Here is a 17,951-nt window from a genome sequence, read left to right as displayed (position 1 = left end):
GAAACAGACAAAAGTGACCCCAAAAGACTTTAAAGGCTGGCAAACACGAGAGACAGAAACATCCAGAAGGCAGAGAATTTAATCAGATCTCTGTGCCAACTGGGGGAGTGAGAGGAAACCAAGGAGTCAAACTATAGAAAACTGTTTAAGTAGCAACCTTGCAGGGCTAATATTCCTCTTTATGTGGTGCCAGCTTGGCACAAATGGCACCAGAACGAACCAGAGGGAAGGTGCTTACCTTTGGTGAAATGAGCTTTGCAAGGTTATGTAGATAGCTAGATAAACACAGCCTTGCAAAGAGCTCTCCTGGAAGTGCCATTTTTTGGTCAGGCAAACCAAATATTAAAGTCTACCCCCATCTTCTTTTAGACTGTACGGTCTTTGGGGAAAGGACTATCTTGTTCTTGTGCCTGGAAAGCTCCTAGCAGAATGGGGCCCTGATCCACAACCAGGGCTTCCAGGTGCTGCTATATGATAAATATCACATGAGACCAAGTCAATGTTGTGCCCAGGTGGGTAAGTTTTCATACTAGCTTTGCAGGGCTGTGATTTGGTGGTCATGTTTTTACTTTAAATTCCAAAGGCTGGCTATTGTCTTCCTTGTCCTCTCTCATTCTTGACATTGTGTGCTCTGCTTAAATTTTGAGGGAGAGGTGTTTTTTTTTTGTCTTGTTTTAAGATCATCACTGCCTCGCCTCAACCGGGCCTCTGAGAGCAAGCGGTGGATGCCAGCTCCATCACGCTGGTTTCACTGCCCATTGTTAGTGCTCCCGAATAGCTGGGAGTAATAGGTTCCAGCAAAAGGGCCATCACAATGGGGTTAATTTGTGTACCTAAATTGCTCCTATTTGATGACTTGTAAGCAAAGGATTTGGTCAAAGATCCAAAGTTTTAAACATTCCGTTAACAGGAGAGCTTCATAGCTGCAGGCTAAGGAGCGTCTGGGACAAAAGGCTTGGTGCCCCCTCCTCCTCTTTGGTGAGCTCACTAATAAAAGGGCAGGGATGACTGCTGTCCTGTAACGAATGCATTTCTTGCCCTTTTTTGCCTCTAACATTGATCAGAGAGGTTCAAGTGACAGCACTGGAGGGTAGAGCCACTTCATACCCAGTGAGACAGGAACAAGTTTCTACCCACCTCACCCCTAACCCATAACCTGTGGAGAGACATCACTGGGGTTTTTGGTTCAGAGCTAAACTGAAAAATCCAGGGGGAAAATATTCAGTTGCATTGGACCGGAAATAAATTTTTTTTTTATTTGCTTGGTCTCAGGCCAAGCTAAACATTTTGTTCAACCTGAAATGATTCTGCCCCCCTCTCCCCCCCACCCCACACTTCTTTGTTTTGCGTCGTCTTCAGGTGCTTTTCCGTGTGTGTGTGTGTGTGTGTGTGTGTGTGTGTGTGTGTGTGTGTGTGTGTGTGTGTGTGTGTGTGTGTGTGTGTGTGTGTGTGTGTGTGTGTGTGTTTTTAAAATGAGCTGTTGTGAAGTGAGACAAAGTATTTTGAGCTGGCTGAACCAAACCATTTAGACTTGCCTCAAAAAACCTGCCCCACTCCATTCGCTCTGGGCCCCAATCCCGCAGGAAGCATCTCAGCAAGAGGGGGACGTGACCCGTTCAGTCCCTGGCTTCTCTGCCGAGGTTCTCAACAATAGCACCCTAGGGAGTGCCAGCTGGGAGGGGTTGTTTTGGTTTGTTTTTTTGAAATAAGGACACTCGTCGTGTTGGGGCTGGAGCAAGGGCACCAGCTTGCTTAATGACACAGGTGTCAAACCACAGTCAGACGGCCAACTGCGCTCACGATGGAATGGATTCAAACCGGTGATGGGCATGAATGCTCCACCTCTCTCTGTCATTCTTCTCAACCACCTAGTCGACTAGGGCTCTAGCTTTGCAAATACACAGACAGACATTCATGAGATCATGCATCCGCTGAAGTGAGCTGTAGCTCACGAAAGCTTATGCTCAAATAAATTTGTTAGTCTCTAAGGTGCCACAAGTCCTCCTTTTCTATTCATGAGACAGTAATTTACCACTAGGTAATGCACCCTCAGTGCTACTGACTGCTTCAGGTGAGGCAATTGATAAAGTCTCTTCTTATGAGCTCAACAAGAAGAGACCATAAATATCCTCCCTTACCTTTTCTTCTTGGTTACAATCAGGACGTCATTAAACACAAAAAGGTAGCAGTTAGCCCGGCCAAAACCTTTGCGGAAGATACCAGCATCTTCTGAATGGGAAAGGGAGATCTCCCCTCTTTTCAGCAGCCAGCGGGAAGCCGAAATCAGTGGGAAAGGCTGCAACAGAACAAGAAATGTAGTCAATTTTGGGACATAATAGCAACAGTAAAAGAGGAGTCTGAAGTGATCAAAGGTCCCCTATTGCATTGTCAATGGAGAACTACGCAGCCATTCTAAGGCCAGATGTTGTGAGCTTTGAAAAAAATCTGGACTTAACTTGGGCACTGGGCAATTCTGAAAATCTGGCCTTTAGTGAGCTAGTATTGAAGGAGTTCCCTGGTAGAACAAGAGACAGCTATTTTAGCTACATGAAACCATCCCCAGACCATGTAGAGTGACAACAGTGACTTAATTTCTCTTGCTCCTCCCACCAGCGGGATTGGCCTCAAAAGAAATTCTTTTAAATGCATAGCAGTTCTTAAAGTAATTAGTCCCACCCTTCTGTTCTGATCTCCTGACTGGTAGTGTGTACGGAGTGCCACGAGGTTGACAGCGCTCTTGGCAAAAAGCCCAGAGATCCAATATTGCGTGTTAACAGTTTGCATCTTCAATTTTAAATGGTAGTAAAAGAGACGGCTGGATAAACAGCTTTTGAGCGAGAGACTGTTCACTCAAATCAACCAAAGTTCTTGTTTTAAATGACAGCAACAATATAAAACTCTTAAGAGACAGACAGATTTTCAATGCGAGCTAGGTGCCTAACTCACTCTGGCATTTTAGTAATGTTCACTAGGTGCCTAAATACCTTTGCCAATCTGGCTGCAAGTATTGAAAAAGCTGCCATCACTGCAAAGCATAAGAAGAGAAGCCCAGGGCACATTTCCAGCAAAGAGGACTCCTCACCTTGATCTTTCCAAACTCCAGGTGTTTCTGAAGCGTGTACATCTGCTCGGTCCTCTCCATTGTGTGGGCTCCCTCATTGCATTTCTTAACTAGCTAGAAGCAGAAAGACAGAATTATCCCAATGCTTAGCTTGTGTTCTCTTTCTACACAGTGGACATAATTGGACAGCCTGGAGTTCTTCACTGCCACTAAACTGAGGCATGAAGTGAGGCAGGAGGGTTGGAGATATGCACCAGAGATGTAAAAGTTTGGAAGAAGAATTGGTTTGCTACTTTAAAGCACCCTCTTTTCCACCGGAGCCGTGACAGGCTTGCAATGCTGGGCCATTTTTGCCTGCTCTCACCAAGATTTTCCAGCCTTTACTTCCTCTCTTGCTGGAAAGCAAAATAAATGCAGTTCCCTCCCCCTGCCTTTCGCCACGCAACTCCTGGCAACACTGCCTAGGACTCAACTGATTTAAGGGTGACAACAGGCAGCAGCCACCCTTCCTGCTCCCCCCTTCATGACCCAAACATGCCTGATCAAAGGGGATCCTAGAAATCTGTTCGCCATGGAAAAATGCGGAATATGCGATTTTAAAGAGAATCTTTAATATCTGCATTTTGTGAAAAAATAAAAACATATTAATTAACTAAATTTTACAGAGAGGACCAGTGTCACTTATTCAATGCATGTAATCTCCCCCTCTTGTGGTTGATTTCTGAATGCGCTTTAAATTTACATAGCTAAACATACTCCAATAAACTGCTTCCAGCCTATAGAGGTTACTCAACGGTGTACAGGGGTTCATGTCCAATTTCATTTCAGCCTCCAGATGCGAGTAACTAAAGTTATGAAAAAATGCCAAAAATCACCCCTGAAGACTGCGTCACTGAGTTTGGCAAGGACAAATTTCACATTGACGGTAATGTGCCATTCTGTACCGTATGCAGCAAGGCTGTACATTACATTCAAAGGCAGACATAAGAACGGCCACACTGGGTCAGACCAAAGGTCCATCAAGCCCAGTATCCTGTCTCTGACAGTGGCCAATGCCAGGTGCCCCAGAGGGAGTGAACCTAACAGGTAATGATCAAGTGATCTCTCAATTGTGGAACACATGGAAAGTGCTAAACAAACTGAATGAAAAACGAAAACAAGAGGCTGAAACAGCAGGGCCATCGACAGCAGTAAAGAAACACTGCACTGGGACTGGATCATTCTATTAATTTTATTTTATAATAATGACTAATGGCACTGGTAGGCTTAGAATTTGCTTAAAATTGTAAATATATATCAATAAAACATTGTGCTCAACTGATATCTATAGATATTGTGGCAAGGGAAACTGAAGTTCAGTGTTTCATTTTAATTGCGGGAAAACAGATTTTTTTATTGGAGAATTTTGGTTATATCACGGAAAACTAGGATCCCTGCTGATCAGCTGGCCTTTCATCTCTGTTCTGGACAGCTAGCAGCTACAGGTGCTTGACTGATCACTCCTTTGCTCCCAAGCCTATATGATTCGGCAAGAACTAGGACAGTTTCAGTGGAGTCAAACTCTGTGCTTTCCCTCTCCACTCACTATTCCCTCCTCTCCTCGGCCGGACTGCCATCTGACTTCAGGATATCTTAGAGCATCCTCTCAAGTGCTACCAGATCCTTCTGAATCAGGAACCCTGGGCTGTTCTGGAGCAAGGCAGTCTGCTTTTCCCCGCTTCTCGTCTCAGACACAGCGGTGAAGCGCTCCACCTCCCTGCAAAGCCATCCTGGGAGGCACTGGGTGGAAGGTCCCGTTTTAGTAGCTGTCTGAGGGAGACTGCTTTACAGACCACAGGGAATGTGAGACGAGTTGTTAATTACAGCGGAGAGCATGCCCCCTCGACAGTATGCAGCTTCAGACTACAGTGCTAGCAGCATCTCTTCCACTGACAGCTTCCCTTCAGTGCAGTTAAATCATGCACATGTACCCCCCGACCCCAATCACTGGCTCACAGAGGCCAGAATACAGCAGCCTCTTAGTGTTGGGGAAGAGGCTACTTTAATACTAATGGCAGGAATGATCACAATTCTGTGTTTGGGCAGGGGGAAGAGGTGGCTAATTCTTTGATTTATAATGTTGAAGTACTGCCAGAGGGGATCAGATGCCTCTAGCTGCGTAGAGCAACAAAAGGGCAAAGGCAACTGTAACTCATGTGGCTGACTTGTGAAGTCCTCGCAGCCCCAAGAATCAGGTCTCCTATGTATCACGTAAGCACGGCAGGTCTTCTTGCAGCGAGGCAAAGCACCTGCAGTTTACTACTGGACAATACGTACAGCTTCTTTCTTCCTTCCAAAGCTGCAGATGCCTCACCTTGCTGATGGCTTTCAGGGCTTGGGTGGCAGCTTCATAGGCTGTGCTGTACACGTTGGTTTTCTGACAAACCGTCTAGAAGGTGGAGAGAACATTAGAGGATCCTTCCAAAACAAACGTCAATTTAAACTGCTTTGCTCTATTCCCCCACAGGTTCTAGGATGTGGCAAACCCAGGGTCCTCTCCCGGATGGGAGCTCATAACTAGCACCTGCAAGTGAGGGAGGGAAGGATGCATGCAACACTGAGGGAATTATAAACAAAACCAGGAGAAGCAATCATTTTGCTACTTGGAGGCATCTTCGCCTCTTGGTGTTTCTTGTAGATGCTACATAGGGGCTGTAAAGAAAACAATATCCATTAACATGTTCTCATCCCTTTGCAGAAACTAGCTGCGTTGAGCAAAGCAAAACTGGCTCTCCCCTCCTCCCCCGCCCCAGACCCACCCCATTTGAGGGTTACTGGATTCAGGGATTGCACAGAGGGGATGAATCTTTCAAAGACTGCTCTCTCCCGAACTTCCTCGTGCACATCACTGCTAGCCCAACCAGGGGAGCTCCAGGCTTTCCCCACTGCATGACCTAGATGCCACACCCCCGGTGCTTTTTTGGGCATTGAACAGAGTCTCAGTTTTGCAGACCATTTCCTGCCCTAGGCCTTTGCACCTCCTCCCTCGGGGCAAGGCAGCGGCATTAGACTGTGAAAAAAGTAATTGAGGAACCAGGGCAGAGCGATAGGGATGAGAGACGACATAAGCCACACAGGGTCCTTCCATAGCAGACTGTGCATTGAAGGAAGTAGGGAATAGGGCCAACCAGCATTCTGGGCTGGAGTTCAAGTTCTGGACAAAGATTCAGGTCAGTTTCCGAACCGAACCTCCCTTGCATAGCTATAACACCAGCCAAAGACCGCCAGGAGGCAGGTCTCAAGTACTCTGCTGTGCTAGATTCATGGCAGGGCACAGTGAGATCAACGCACTCGGTCCCTTTGAAAGGTGCCAGGGAATTCCACTTGCTGGTTCTTACTTACGTCCATAAGCAGGGGGAGGCGTGTTACTCTTTGCATGGGGAGGATGAGGAAGGAGCTCATGGGCAGGCCACCACACTCTGGCTTCCTCTCAATTTGTTTCAAGGCCTCTTTAAACGTAGCATTCGTGTTTCTAAAATGGGACACAAGGATCCTCCATTAGGCTTGGGCTTTCCAGACCCTTCATGTGCTAGAGAAGCGAATGGCCCAGGCATGACGTGGGCTCTCCAGGGTTTCTAACAGTTGGTTACAGCACCCAGGGAGACGTTAACAATTGGGACACATGCTTGGTTCAGATAATGCCTGTATTAATCCCCTTGGAGCTTAAGAAAAGGCACTGGAGACACTCAGTCCTCCCCACGGGTGATTATATCAGTACTGACATCGCAATGGACGACATGACCTTGGCATGAGCCGGAGAAAGCCTGACTGTTTGGAAAACAGACATCCCAGCGAGGGATCCTCGCTTCCAGGCTGGGGTCAGAGCCCCTCCACAGCCACGAGCCTCCAGATCCAGGAAGGGAACGGATCCGCCCCGAAAGCACTTCCTCTCAGGATGTTGATCATTTGTGAGTGGCGAGGACATTCTTGGATGCCATTCCTCCCCCCTCGTTACACCACCTCTGCTCACACAGAACAAACAATCCCAAACAATCATGCTATTGCTAGCTGAAGGTAGGTCCCACAGTCACTGTCCCAACTAGTACAGCGTCGTCCCCACATCTAGCCTTGAACAGCGAGCACACTGCAGCCTGGGGACAGGCACGAATTCCTTGAAAAAGGAGACATCTGAGTTACAGGAGAATTTGCTGCGGGTGACTCACTGGCGGGAGTGCAAAACTCATGGAAAGTCGCCACGCGTGGCTCAGCCTGGATTACTACTGGCTAGTTACAGACCCCAAAGCCCTGCTGTGCAGCAATAACTCACAGAAGCTTCTGTAGCGTCCTTTGCTGGTAGACTTCGTTGGAGCAGTAGACGACGTAAGGGTTGAAGCGGTTTGACACGTGATTCTCCAGGATGTCGCTGATGTTGGGGATCAGTATATTTTCCTGGTGCCGCTTCTCCAAGTCCTCAAAAAAACTGCCAAGAACAAACACACACAGGGCGATTGGTGGGGTCATGGGAAGCAGACTATGTGTGTCTGCGTACAGGGATGCTCTCTTACCAAGTTCCCTTACCAAGATCTGCCGGCTCACCACTTCTTTTGTCTCATAGAACTTCTTACTCATCCCTGGATTCATCTTGCCTCTCCCCATACCAATGGCTTTCCATTCAATGGACTTCGCTCCCTTATTTAATGTCCTGTGTTCTAGAGACTTTTTCCTATCAGTGTTATCAGCTCTTCCTCCAGTGCACCTCCTCCTCACAGTTCAGCTCAGGAAGAAAAAAAAAAAACTAACTAGGCTACAATATCTGGTCCAAAAGCCAAGGCCACTTCTGATTAAGTGGGCGATTCACAAACACCTGGTAGAACAGGAGGAGCTTGGCCCACGTGGCTGTGACTACCCTGCATGAGGCTGCAGAGACTAGCAAGGGCTTGTCTACATGAAGAAACTGCCCAAAACTGCTACTGTAGAATAGCTTCCCACGTGGATGCTTTGCTCCAGAATAGAAGTCCCTTTTTTTCTTAGAGTTAGTGTGCTTCCAAAGCAGAGTAATTATCCTGAAATAAAGTGACTCCTATTCCGGAACAGAGGGAGCTATTCCAGCATCGCTATTCTGGAATCATTTATTTCATAACAGCTATTCTGGTCACTTACCCTGTGCAGACAAGCCCAAATTCTACCAAGGCGGAGACAAGTCTGCTCCCCTCAATGCCTGTGTTCCCACCTGCTGACTAGCAAACTCAGCCAACATGCAATTCACGGTAGCAGGTGTTCCTGGGAGAGTCTCCATGCCATTAGATTCTCGGCAAGCTGCCGAGGTGTCCTCGGGGAGGGTGTTACATTTGGGCAGACCAAGCTATAAACATCCAGAGAGGACTATGACTCTTCTCCCATGCTATCAGAGAGACACCCTGCCTCAGACATCATGCCCCAGCCAGCCTGCAGCACCAGGACTGATTTCTCCATCTACCTGTGTACTATTTTAAGGCAGATCTGCTACCATGACAGCCAGAAAGCTCGGATTAAGACATAGGAGGAAATCTACTAGGGAACCAAGATTGACTCTTTCCTTAGAAGGGACTTTAAAAACAAAAAGCCAGCCACTCCCAGCAGAGCTGTTAGAAGCTGCCTGCAGGAAGGCAGGGATCTATGCATGTGGTGAGGCCAGCAGGACAGTGTAACTCTAAACCTCCTTTCTATGTTTCAGCCCCAGGGAGGTGCAGCTCCTTGGTGTCAAGCCCACAGAGTCACTTCCCAGAACAAGCAGGTGTCACATGGGGATGTGCGTGCAATCACGGGGGATTTTATATGGGCCTAAAGGAAACAGCAGAATGCTGGGGAGGAGTATGCAGCGTGCTAAGCCGCAATTATCCTGTTCCCTGCTGAGTCTGCCTCTCCCGCACATACCTCACCCCGCCACAGGGCGCAGAGAGGGGAAGCTTCCCCAAGTGAGAATCCAGAACTCCTGGCCCAGGAGAGAAGGGAAATCTCAGAGGCCCCCAAAGCACAGAGCCAGCTCAGCACAGCCACGTGGCCTGCCAGTCAGTAGCTCGTGAACAGGGAGAGGTGATAAGAGGGGCTTAAGCCTCAGCATCTGAAATTTCCTCCCAGGAATAGTTCATGGTCCTAAATATCAGACCTCACTTCACAAGGGACATTCCCTAGACCCGCTCAGACAGACTCCACAGGAACACATACGCACGGTTCAACAGAGAGACAGGCTCGCAGCCCCAGCATCTGGAATTGAATCTGAAACTCCCCCAAGCTCAGGCGTGGGGTTTGGGTTCGAGCCTCTAGAGGCATTACGCGCACACTGCTCCAATCTTAGAAAGGGACAAGCCATCACCCCCGGCGCTAATGGAACGTACCTGGGATTCAGTGCCTCACGAGGGCCGTTCTTGCTCACATGGTCGCCAGGTTCGGGTCTGACGCTTGGCCACCCAGGACAGGGGAGGCCCTGGCAGGTCTCAGTCTATCCTGATGTATGCGCACGCATGTGTTAATTCAGATCTCCAGAGACCCAGGAGCTCCATATAATGAGCTCTCACTACAGGGCTCATAGCAGAGAGGGGAGGCTTTGCAATAGGTCTTAAAAGAAAGAGCCCCAAGCCAAGAGCACCTGGGCCATGCATCACATTACAGTCAGTCAGCACGGACCTCGGGGGAGGAGAAAGCCAGCAAAAAGCTTCCATACGCACACAGAGGGCTTTTGGAAAAAAGTTAGGTTCTAACTGACAGAATGATGGATTTCCCTCTGCCCTGGGCGACCCAGCTCGGAGCAGGACGGTCAGCTCTGAGCTTTGCAAATGCCTAGAATTGCTCTGCAGCTGGAAGCAGATCCACTGCTCAAGGAGAACGAGGGCTCTGTTCTCTCAGCACTGCAGACCCGAGGCCAGGCGAGCTAGTGCAGCATACGAAAGACAAGAAATCCCTCCTGGCCCATACGCACTGAGGGAAGGGACCTCCCTGAAAGCAAGGTCGTGGGGGGGGGGCACAGATTAGCCCGTCCGCCCGCTGAATAATTATGTTGAGCTTTTATGACTTTGTTTTAACTGGTTATTGCTCAGGAAGGTGAAGCAATGATTTTTTAATCGGTGACAGCGATATTGCTTATGATACAGGTCCTCTCCCCTCCCAAGGGCCAAAGGAATAAGCCCCCCCCCCTTTCACTGAAGGGGAGCCCAAGGCACACAGTGGTTAAGTGACTCACCTAACGTCCCAGAGTTGGGATTAGTACTCCAGAGTTCCTGGTTCTCAGTCCTGTGCATATACCTCCCCCGCCCCCAAACAGATTCTTCATGTCAGTTGTTTGAGGAGTAATTTTATTGCTCCCTCCCTGCCAAAACCCTCTCCAGGCCAGTTCCGGCCCTGCTCTCTCACAGAGCAAGCTGTAAGTCAGACATTCACAGAGCACCCATCTGCTACAGGTTGCAAGCCCCTGGAACGCCCCCAACACAAGCTCCCAGGCCTTGTCGAGTCTTTGGCCCGTGCTTGCCTTTGTTCATCTTTCACACAGCCCAGCTCGCTGACAGCCAACAAGCTTTAGGTTCAGCGCAAGGCCAGAAAGGTTCATCCCCTCCTCAAGAGCAGAGGCCAAGCCGGCATTGGTGGCTTAGGGATGTAGCCGTTTCACTTTCGGCAGCCTCTCAGCGAGCTGAGGCAGAACAAGCACTGGCTTGTTGGAAGGCTCCCAGGCAGCCTCTGCTCTACCCGCCACTGTCATGTCTAAACTTGCCCAGGGCTTTGCCATGAGATGCACCCATGCCTGCGTCACTGGGCCAGAGAGACGAAGGGAGAAGCCACCCCACACAATTTACTTTTACAACTTACAACAAGGCTCTTCTAGGGCGCAAGGATGAGAATTTGAAACCAGTCCAGGGAGCCCAGTGGAGTCTACGCAGGTTTGAGTGCAGCTTTAATCAACAGGACCTCCCTACCCAAGGACGCGAACTTCACCAGACAACCCGGCACTGCAGAGCAGCAGCACCAGGAGGCCTTGGGCTGCCTAGTTCGAGGAAGGGACTGTGTGCTCGTCCCTGTCTGCACAGAGAACACAACACCGTAGACACTAGCCACACGAACATACTCACGGTGCTAGCTCCCCGGTATGCCAGTCAGGTGGGCTCGGCACCATGGCACAGGGACTTAGCAGAGGGGAAGGGGATGCAGGAGGGTAAATGGTACGTTTGCTAACAACAACAGATTACACGCAGACCTATGGCGGTGCCCCCCCCCCAGTTGTTTCTTCAACAAAATGAATCATATTTAAATAGGGAGGGCAGCCAACCATGGGACACAGGGAATTCCCGATCACTCAGGGTCTTTAACTCAAGACTCGATGCTTTTCTAAAGCATAAGCTGCAGCTAAGCAGAAGTTATGGGCTGGATGCAGGAATCACAGCGTGAGGGTCTCCGGCCTGGGCTATGCAGGTCAGACTGGATGAACATAATGGCCCCCTCTGGTCTTAATATCTGTGAAAAGTCCTGGTGCCAATTCAGCTATTTCTTGGAGGGTGGGGCAAATTCTGGTCCCTGCACCCCCCACCAACAGGGACCCCAGTTCTCTTGGCCAGGGAGCCTCCCCTCTCTCTTACCCATACAGTGCACGAGCTGCTGCCGCCAGGAGTTGAGTTCTTAGACTCCCTGGCGCTCCAGTGTACAGGTGAGCCAGGTTGTAACACCACTTGGCCCAGCTGCCCTCCATCTGTACAGAGGGGCAGCCAGGCCAAGGTTCAGTGGTGCTGGGACCAAGCAGTCAGAGCAACACTGTAGACCACTCCAGCGGCAGCTGTACTGATTTAGGGCAGGACCACTGCTTAAAAGGGGTTGGGGTCAGGCCCCCACAAGGCCTATGGAACTTTAAGCAACTGCAAAAACTGGGGGTGTGCGTGCTCCCCTCTTCCCCTCCCCAGCACCCCGACAGGCACCAATACTGGGTAGATTTTCCCCATGCGCTCCCCTCCAAGATTTACTTTTTGCTGATGCTCAGGATCTCGCCGATGTTGGAGAAGAGGTGATGGTGCTCAGTCTGGGTCATTGTCTCCTTCAGCTCTTCGGATTTCATGAAGTGACACACCAGGATACCCAGGCTGTGCAGGTAGGAGTATTCAGAGGTGATAATCTCAAAGATCGCCTGATCAGTGGGGCACAGGGGGGAAAAAAAAACAACATACCCATGAGGACTGAAACATCTGAGCAGCAATCATTCCCATAGACAACGTGAACGAGCGAAGCAACATGATGGTGCAACAACTACACACACGTTGGACTGTAAGAGGCTAGAGAAACTTGACACTGTGGCAGTGTCGTTCCCTGGAGAGGCCGGAAGACCTCAGTCATTGATTGAAACATAGCAATGGTCACCACCAGCAGTAGGTTCACTAATGCACCCGGCAGTGCACCTGAGAAGGCTCTCCTAGGACAAGGCTCCCGTTAACCTAATCCCAGCTGACTGACGGAGACCTCATGTATGCATAACAGCTTCTCTCACCTCTTGCCTTTTGCGTTCCTCTGGGGTTATTCTTTCTAGGATGCCTGCTTCCTGCACCTGAACGACAGAGAAAAATCTCACTGAGCGTGAAGGGCAGTGCTGCTCCCAGCACCAAATACCGAGTCCCACACGCAGGCTGGGAAAGCTATCACAGATGGTGCACCGTTGCCCAAGGCATCCGGCAGGGGCTCTCCCCAGCCTCCTGCATTCTGTGGTCTAAGGATGTAAGAGCCGACACAGCAGGTCAGACACCCAACCTGGCACTTCGCCTCCAGCAGCAAACAACGGATGATTCAAAGGAGGATTGAAATCATTCCCAATGCATGTGGTCAACGGTGAAAAACTGTATCCCGGGACAGATTCTTCCTGACCCTTGCAAATAATCGGATTGCATCGGAGCATGAGATACAGCTACCCCAACCTTGCAGGGTGCTATGGTAGAGTAGAACCTCTTGGTTTGAGAGTTATCAGGTCACTATTTCCACAACACCCTCGGCCAAAGCAAACACTGAAGCAGGTACTAGCAGTTGCTAAACTGGCCTGCCGGACAGCTGTCAGGTGTTAAACTTCATTACTGGGTCTTACAAGTGACTCTCTTGGAGGCATCTCTTGAGAAGTTTAATAATTGTAATGGGATGGGAACGGGCGGTGAATAACCAAACCATGAAAACAGACTTGCAGCCTGGGAGGCAATGACCCTTGGAGGTCATATTCTAGTCCAGGCGAACAATGAATCATGATTTTCATAAAGATTTATACTCTCCTATAGCAGCCTTTACTATTATTGGGAAGTGTAAAAGGCATTTGTTTTTCTCCTGATGTGACCCCTCTATCAAACAGAAATATCAAATAAATGAGTTTAGGAAGCTTTTGGGACGGACGGATACACGCACATTGGACGCTGAGGTCTATCTGGAATGAGAGCCCAGGGACCTGGGCTGATAACCAATTAGACGCTAATATGGATCTCATCTGCTTTGGCAAGGAAAGTGAAAGGGATTTTCCTTTACTAAACCCTTTGACCCGCGATCAGCTCCTTCTCTGTGAAGGTTTATGAACATTTACCTTTCCTCCTGCCAGCCACACCCTGAGGCAGCCGCCCCGTCCTACAGCTGGGTGTACTCGGACACTTGCCCATGTTGACAGAGCAAGCCAGTGACAGTCAGGAACACTGACTCTCAAGCCCCCAGCCTCGTGGTTTTAAAACCCCATTTAATTTGGTTGGGGGGGGGGGAGGTGGGGAAAGCAGCCCTATCCCTGTGGGTCACATCCATTTCCTGGCTTAGCAAGATTTACACAGACTCAAACCCAGCTCTGAGCCAAATTTAAAAAAAGAGAAGTGCTCATAAAACCTCCCCAGCCCCTAGGGAGATTCGCCTGCAGTGAGCTCCAAGTCTGGTTCAAAGAGAGAAAACAGCAACCTTCAACCCAGATACATCTGCTCCTCTGTGCAACGGATCAAGCTCCTTTCTGCACATTAGTACAAGCCCACACCATCTACACAGCCCTGCTCGCCCCAGCCCCACCGGCAGCAGGGGCGCACACCGTGGGATACTGAAAGAGAAGGAAAACCAGAGTCCAGGACTAGAAATCCCTCTGGTAGTTTGCCTGGAGTGAGCGGGAGCAGCAGCAGCGGGCTCTCTCTGGCACGCCACAGGGAGCATTTGAGGACAGGACAAAGTGGCAGAGTGTGAGGCAGGGCTCCTGCTCCCTACCTCAGGTAGCTGGCTCCAGGTCACCTGGGCGGGGCGATAGCTTTTCACCACGATGGTGGCAGGAGCAGAATGCTCCTCCACATTGGAGTCCTCCTCCAGCAAGTCATCGTCTGACTCATGGTTGATGGAGTTCAGCCCTCTCTCACGGATCTCCTGATAGAGCCGGGGCTCTGGAGGGAGGACACGAGCCAGGAAATTACACACGGACTCTGAGAAATAGCTCCCCTTCCACCCACCTCCCCCACAGCCCTTTCCACAAGGGAGGGCGGGGAGAGACCACAGGGACCCCACATTTGACAGCCTCTGGAAGGTCCCCAGGAGCAGGGTCTCCTCAGCTGGGGCAGGATCCATGGCCAGGCTGGGATGTGGCACAGGGGCAAGGGAGAGTGCCGGGGAGAGGGATGAGATGAGAGTGCTGAATGTAACATGGCAAGGTCAGGGGGCCTCTCTGGCAAATCGGGAGCCTCAAGGCACTTAGAGAAAACATACAAAGGGAGAGTTTTTACAGAGGAGACATTTACAGCCCTACAACTGCTCTGTGCAGAGCTGGAGCTGAGGGGAAATCCAGGCAGGGACACACTGCAGCAGACAGGTCCTGCTCCCAGGAAACAGGGTCAGGAGCACAAGCAGCAGCTGGGGTCTCAGCTCTTCGTAAACATACCAGAGAAAGAGCGAGCACCACGGAAGTAGTTAATCCTCGCATCACCCTCAGCAGGAAGGGCAATGTTGTGGAGTCCATTTTACAGGTGGGGAAATCAAGGCAGAGGGGGCCAGTAGCTTGTCCTGGGCCACAGGTGGATAATGTCAAACATGGCAATAGCGCTCAGGAGTGCCTGGCTGCATGGTGTGGGCTCAGGGCAAGCTTCTTTCAGAATAATGCTCAGGACCACTGGACACAAGCTCAATGCCATCTCAGATGAGATTCTGCACCAAGTAATTCAATTATTTCCAGAGTGCCACTGCGATTCCTAGCGCTCCGCTGAATAAAGAAAGGCAGGTTCCCTGCCCAGGCCAGCTTGTAGTCTAGGTCAACGGTTAAAGGCAAGAGCAGAGGAAGGGGATGAGGTGGACAAGCAGGACGACAGTCAGATGATGCAGTCACACAGGAGGCTGGTGCACACACCTTGGTTGTTACATTCCCCCAATCCCTCAAGCGTGAAAGTTCATTGATTTGATACGATCAGTGCTTGGGTCAACCCTTCCTGCTTCGAACCCAGGAGCAGCGAGCCCCATCCGCTGGGCAGGCTTGTTTGTATGGCTCATTCCCACAGCAAATGCTCAGACCATGACCCTGGCTGTTCTCTCAGGCCCTCTTGGATCAGCATCTCCCCATGGCTGTGATGGCAGGAGGCACCTCTCAGCTGGGAGACACACACTCACCCTCCCCGATGCCCAGCTGCAGGAGCAGTGCCATGGGAGAGAAGGGTGATGCCAGCAACATCAAGGAGTTTGGGAACAGTGGGAGTGAAAAACAACTCACCATCCTTAAAGGAGCCCCCATGTCTCTGCATCCGCTTCCTCCCGAGTGTTCTCTGCAAGAGTGAGAGGAAAGACAGAGTCAATAAGAGACATGGGTAGACAAAGTCAAACCTCATCCTGACAGCTCTGGAATATCAAGCCATTGCTGGAGTCTGATTTCTTTCGGTTCATTTTACAGGGAGCAGGAGATGCTCTATTGACAGCCCTGGGTCTGCCCTTTATCCATCAACTAAGCCAAGTGTCTGTGCAATCTCCGCATACACATGCTGTTTCCCTGTCCCCTCAATGTCCCCAGCCCAGACCTGGAGGGACACCCCAGGGAGTTCAGTCTTCAGACATTCCACACAAGCTGCCAACTCTGGAGTAGATATGACACCGGTAGGTGTCCAACAGGGAGTAATCCCGCGCTGACAGGGGAAGCACTAGTTGAGCAAACAAGTCGGTTCCATCTCTAGACCTCTGCCACACTCCGCTCCTTTCCCCACAGGTCAGGTAAGTGCTCTTAAGTGGTATCAACTTTTGGCCATTAGCAGAAGTGCACAGCCAGCCTGTTACCAGCCTCGGATGGCTTCCTGACAGAGCAGTTCTCTTTCCCACCCCCTTTGTCCTCACCTGGAGGACTATAAACCTGCAAGAGGAAAATCCCAGTTGGTGACTGGAAGAAACAAACAAACACTGAGCTCTGTAGCAAAGTTAGCCAATTAGTTCGTGTGTGTGTGGAGAGAAAGGGTGATTTCTTTAAGTACAGACGTTTTTCACTGCAGAACCCTTTACTTACATAAAGTCCCATCAGGTCACAAGTGGACAGCCATAGAGGGGCATCAATGACAAGGAGGGTCCGAACAATTTTTACTATGGGAAGACACCCAGAAGATGCCTCACCTTACCTACATCACAAGCTAGAAAGAGAAACTCTACTCTGTACCAAAAATAAGGGGCTTGATTCTCCTCTCATGCCAGGGTGTCTCCTTTGCCTTTGGCAGAGTCCCCCTCCCTCAATTCTAATCTCTGGAAATCCAGTCCAGTGGGCCTAAGCGGAGTTATCCAGAATGGGAGCATATAAAAAAAAAAAGTTAGGGGCCAGCTTTGAAAATATTGGGCTAAGTGACTTACTCAGGGTCACACAGCAAATCAGTGGCAGGGCTGGGGATAGAACCCAGGTGTTCTCTCAATCTCATGGAGTCTGGTTTTTTTTAAATTTAGTTCCTTAAAAAAGGAAGTTACCTAATCAGCTAGTAACCTAGTCAATACCATCCTCGTCTCTCAGGAAAAACGTGAATTCCATTGGTCTTGCTTGCAGTTTTGGTTGCTTTTAATAAAAAAAAGCACGAGTGACTCAGCTTTCATCTTACGTTACCTAGTTTTGGGTCAGAGCAGCCCTAAGGTTATCTCAGTATTTCTTTTAGCCGGATGCAGCCTCTCTACGTCTTGTCACAGCACGTATACAAACGATACCTGCGGTTAATCAGCGGTAGTGCCTGTTTCGTTTGTTTCTGGGATTATGCCACTCTTCTACAAACGCTAGCCCCGAGCCTGGTGCAAGTCTGAGAACTGATCCTGTAAACATGCACAGGGTTAAGCTGGCTCACGTGAGCAGCTTCACTCATTTCTGTGACTGGACTCTGCCTGCGCTGCCAACATGCGTCAGGCTGCAACTCACTTGTGCTTTCAGGGTATGTCTGTACCATGTGCTGAACGACCAATTCTATACAGCTATCTAAACTCAGTCCACTCCCCACCAGCTGTTACTTGCACATTTGTGAAAAGCACTTCAAAACAAGCAGCTCCCCCCTTCCCCCAGCCACGAGCCTTAGATGCAATTGTGAGTGAACGAAGGAGCCAGGCACAACATATGCTGATGTTAAACAGCTGGATCACGTCCTTCCCAGAGGATTAGTCACCGCATTACATCAGCTAGACACAGCCTGTTCTTGCCCCCCGAGCCCCACAACCTTTCCAAGTGAGTTTAGTTGCTAAAACTTAACCTGGACTGATCTCAAACCCTCCCCCCACCTCCCAAACCCTAATTCTGAAAGGCACAGCAGTTCTGATGGTGTATTTCATTTAATCTTAAGCACAATGACCTGGCTGCTGTGGATAGCCATAGACAGCCCAGAAGATGCACTGGAAGCCTGGGACTTAGTTTATTTATTGTGCTTTGGCCTCTCAACCCCTGCTGGCCATACCTAGGGTTCAAGCTGCAGTAATTAATGCCATCTGC

General features: G+C 49.8%; 1 protein-coding gene across 3 annotated transcripts in view; it reads right to left on the bottom strand.

The window, feature by feature from the left end:
* Positions 1-17,951, bottom strand: part of ARHGEF16 (Rho guanine nucleotide exchange factor 16) — a 37,163-nt gene that overhangs the window by 6,995 nt on the left and 12,217 nt on the right. For all 3 annotated transcript variants that reach the window (XM_074975480.1, XM_074975481.1, XM_074975482.1), the window contains exons 3-11: positions 15,732-15,783; positions 14,252-14,421; positions 12,537-12,593; positions 12,019-12,179; positions 7,368-7,520; positions 6,443-6,572; positions 5,415-5,489; positions 3,083-3,175; positions 2,139-2,296 (exon numbers count right to left, since the gene is read on the bottom strand). In XM_074975480.1, coding sequence (XP_074831581.1) covers positions 2,139-2,296; positions 3,083-3,175; positions 5,415-5,489; positions 6,443-6,572; positions 7,368-7,520; positions 12,019-12,179; positions 12,537-12,593; positions 14,252-14,421; positions 15,732-15,783 — 1,049 coding nt within the window. The remainder of the gene's footprint in view (positions 1-2,138; positions 2,297-3,082; positions 3,176-5,414; positions 5,490-6,442; positions 6,573-7,367; positions 7,521-12,018; positions 12,180-12,536; positions 12,594-14,251; positions 14,422-15,731; positions 15,784-17,951) is intronic.

Source organism: Natator depressus, chromosome 18 (assembly GCF_965152275.1).
Source record: "Natator depressus isolate rNatDep1 chromosome 18, rNatDep2.hap1, whole genome shotgun sequence".
Lineage (NCBI taxonomy): Eukaryota > Metazoa > Chordata > Testudines > Cheloniidae > Natator > Natator depressus.
The sequence above is the reverse complement of the archived record's forward strand: the minus strand, read 5'-3'. Positions and strand labels throughout refer to the sequence as shown.